This window comes from Merops nubicus, unplaced genomic scaffold (assembly GCF_000691845.1).
Source record: "Merops nubicus isolate BGI_N331 unplaced genomic scaffold, ASM69184v1 scaffold28337, whole genome shotgun sequence".
Taxonomy (NCBI): Eukaryota; Metazoa; Chordata; class Aves; order Coraciiformes; family Meropidae; genus Merops; species Merops nubicus.
The window spans coordinates 1-2196 of record NW_008618803.1 but is presented as its reverse complement, the minus strand read 5'-3'; the positions used below and the strand labels follow the sequence as shown (position 1 = coordinate 2196).

The 2196-nt window shown below is 55.3% G+C and overlaps 1 protein-coding gene across 1 annotated transcript in view; it reads left to right on the top strand.

Moving 5' to 3' along the window:
- LOC103776087 (phosphatidylinositol 4-phosphate 5-kinase type-1 alpha-like) overlaps window positions 1-604 on the top strand; it is a gene marked incomplete at its 5' end in the record, with an annotated part of 7095 nt that extends 6491 nt beyond the window's left edge. Inside the window, 1 exon segment of the mRNA XM_008943583.1 lies at window positions 538-604. Coding sequence (XP_008941831.1) covers window positions 538-604 — 67 coding nt within the window.
- Between the last annotated feature and the right edge of the window lie 1592 nt (window positions 605-2196).

Here is a 2196-nt window from a genome sequence, read left to right as displayed (position 1 = left end):
CACCAGGAAACAGAGCAAGACCCAGGCTGGGAGTAGAGAGTTCCTCAGCCAGCAGGTTGGAGCCTTTTAGCTGAGGGATTGTGAAAAGTGGGGAAATAACAGGATGGGGGTCAGCCCAAAACAAGTCTTGTTCTGTACCCCACATTTCCTCCCTGGTGTCCTCTCCTCCTGTCAGGCATTCCGAGTGCAACAGGATTGTCCAGGGTTTGCCAGGGCCTGCTTCAAACCAAGGTCTGGAACAGCTGAGACTGGCTGAGCTCTGGTGCTGGGTGGTTTCTGTGTCCCTGGGCTGTCTCCACTCAGGACTATTTCTGTGTGAGCTCTGTGAGGAGGTGCTGCTGGGTGGCTGGACACAAGACCCTCCTTTCTCCTCTCTCAAGTCCCACCAGACTAGGAGGGAGGATTCTCTGGGTGCCTGGCCCAGGAGGGAACCTGTTGCCCACGTGGGGCCGTGCTGGGACCTTCTGCTGGTTGGGATCAGCAGGACAGCCCCAGCTTTGGGACTCACTGACAGCTCACTTCAAACCTGCTTTACAGGTCTCCCCCTTGTGTCTCCCCAGCGGCTCCCCAGGTCCTTCCATCCCCGAGCGCTCCGCAGAGCTGAGAGAGCAGCTTGAAGACCTGCAAGAGACAGAGATAAGCTTTGTGAGTGACTTCAAGGGGGGGAAAAGGGGCAGCTCTGGAGGTAGATGGAGAATGGCCAGGGGTTAAATGGTCCCCAGATGTGTTGGGGATGCCAGGCAGTGAGTGGGAGGCAGCAGCAGATGTTTGTCACCCCCCTCTGCTCAGGCGCCGTCCGTGCTCTGAGTGATCATCCCCTGCCCCAGCTGCCTGAAAGCAGATTAGTGGGAGGCAAAGCAGAGATATTAGTGGTTGGACAGGAGAGAAATGGCCTCAAATCATGCCATAGGAGGTTGAGGTTGGATATTAGGAACAGTTTCTTGCCCTGGAGGGTTGCCCAGGGCTGTGCCAGGCTGCCCAGGGCAGTGGTGGAGTCCCCACCCCTGGAGGGGTTCCCAAGCTGTGGAGATGTGGGGTGAGGGACATGACTCAGGGGGGACCTGGGTGGACTCCAGGAGCTGGAAGATCTTTTCCAACCAGACAATCTGATGATTCTATGATGGCTCCTTCCTGAGGGCCCAGCATGGCTCTGATGGAGGAGATTAAACAGGGTGAAGCTGACCAGGCTGATCTGCCAGCCCTGTGGCAGGTGGGAAATACCCCAGAGCCTGTGCTAGTGTAAGAGTGTTTGGGAGTGACCTCAGCACCCACTCTGCCTCTGCCAGGACAGAGAAGGTTTGGGAGGAAGCTGAGGCAGGAGGAAGGCAGCCCCCTCCCCAACACCCCCCTCCCTCCTCTTCTCTCTTCACAGTGAAGAGATTGTCCCGTGGCCTGTGGAGTCTGAGAAGCCTTCAGCCCCCGTTGCTGATGGATTCTGGTTTTAATTTTGATTTTGAAGTAACTTTATCTGGACAGAACCCTGGAAGCTGGAAGGGCCCAGCTCCACTAGCAGGATAGTATTAACAAAGACTGAGCCAAGACCTGGGAGTCTCCTCCCAGCAGAGCCCAGCGCTGGGTCCCTGCCCTGGCTTTGAAGCCTGGTGAGGGGAGCAAAGCTTGGAAGAGGAAGAGGAGGAACTGCTCTGCCTGGAGCAAAGCCAAGCTGAGGAAGAGGAACTGCTCCCCCCCTGGGCCCAAAACCCTCTGGGGGGAAAAAAGGGATCTGACTTTCAGCAAGTTGGCTGCTTCCAGTGCTGACACCACAGACCTTGCAGGGCGACTCTGCGGAGTTACCAAGGGGGGGGAAAAAGGGGCATTGGAGCCTCCTCGGGGCAGTTTGTGACAGAGCAACGTGGTTTTATTTTGTATTTTTAACAAGTTTTTTTTTTTTTTTTAATTTAAATGTTTCTCTGAGTTCAGTCCTATCACTTCTTTTTACTCCTGCAATATAGCCAGGCTCTTTTTTTCGGTTCCTTTTTGAAACGAACAGGTTTGTTGGTTTTTTTTTCTTCATTTTTCCACCAGAAATCACCCCTGGGGGGGAAGGGGCGCAGAAGCACTGCCCATGGACAAGCTCCTCTGCCCCGTTGGCCACTGCTGGCCCAGGAGCCAGCTCTGTTTGCCCTCTGGCATCACCAGGAACTCAGCACCGCGCCGCGCCCGGAGGAGACGTGAAAAATCACGAAGCTTTTCACA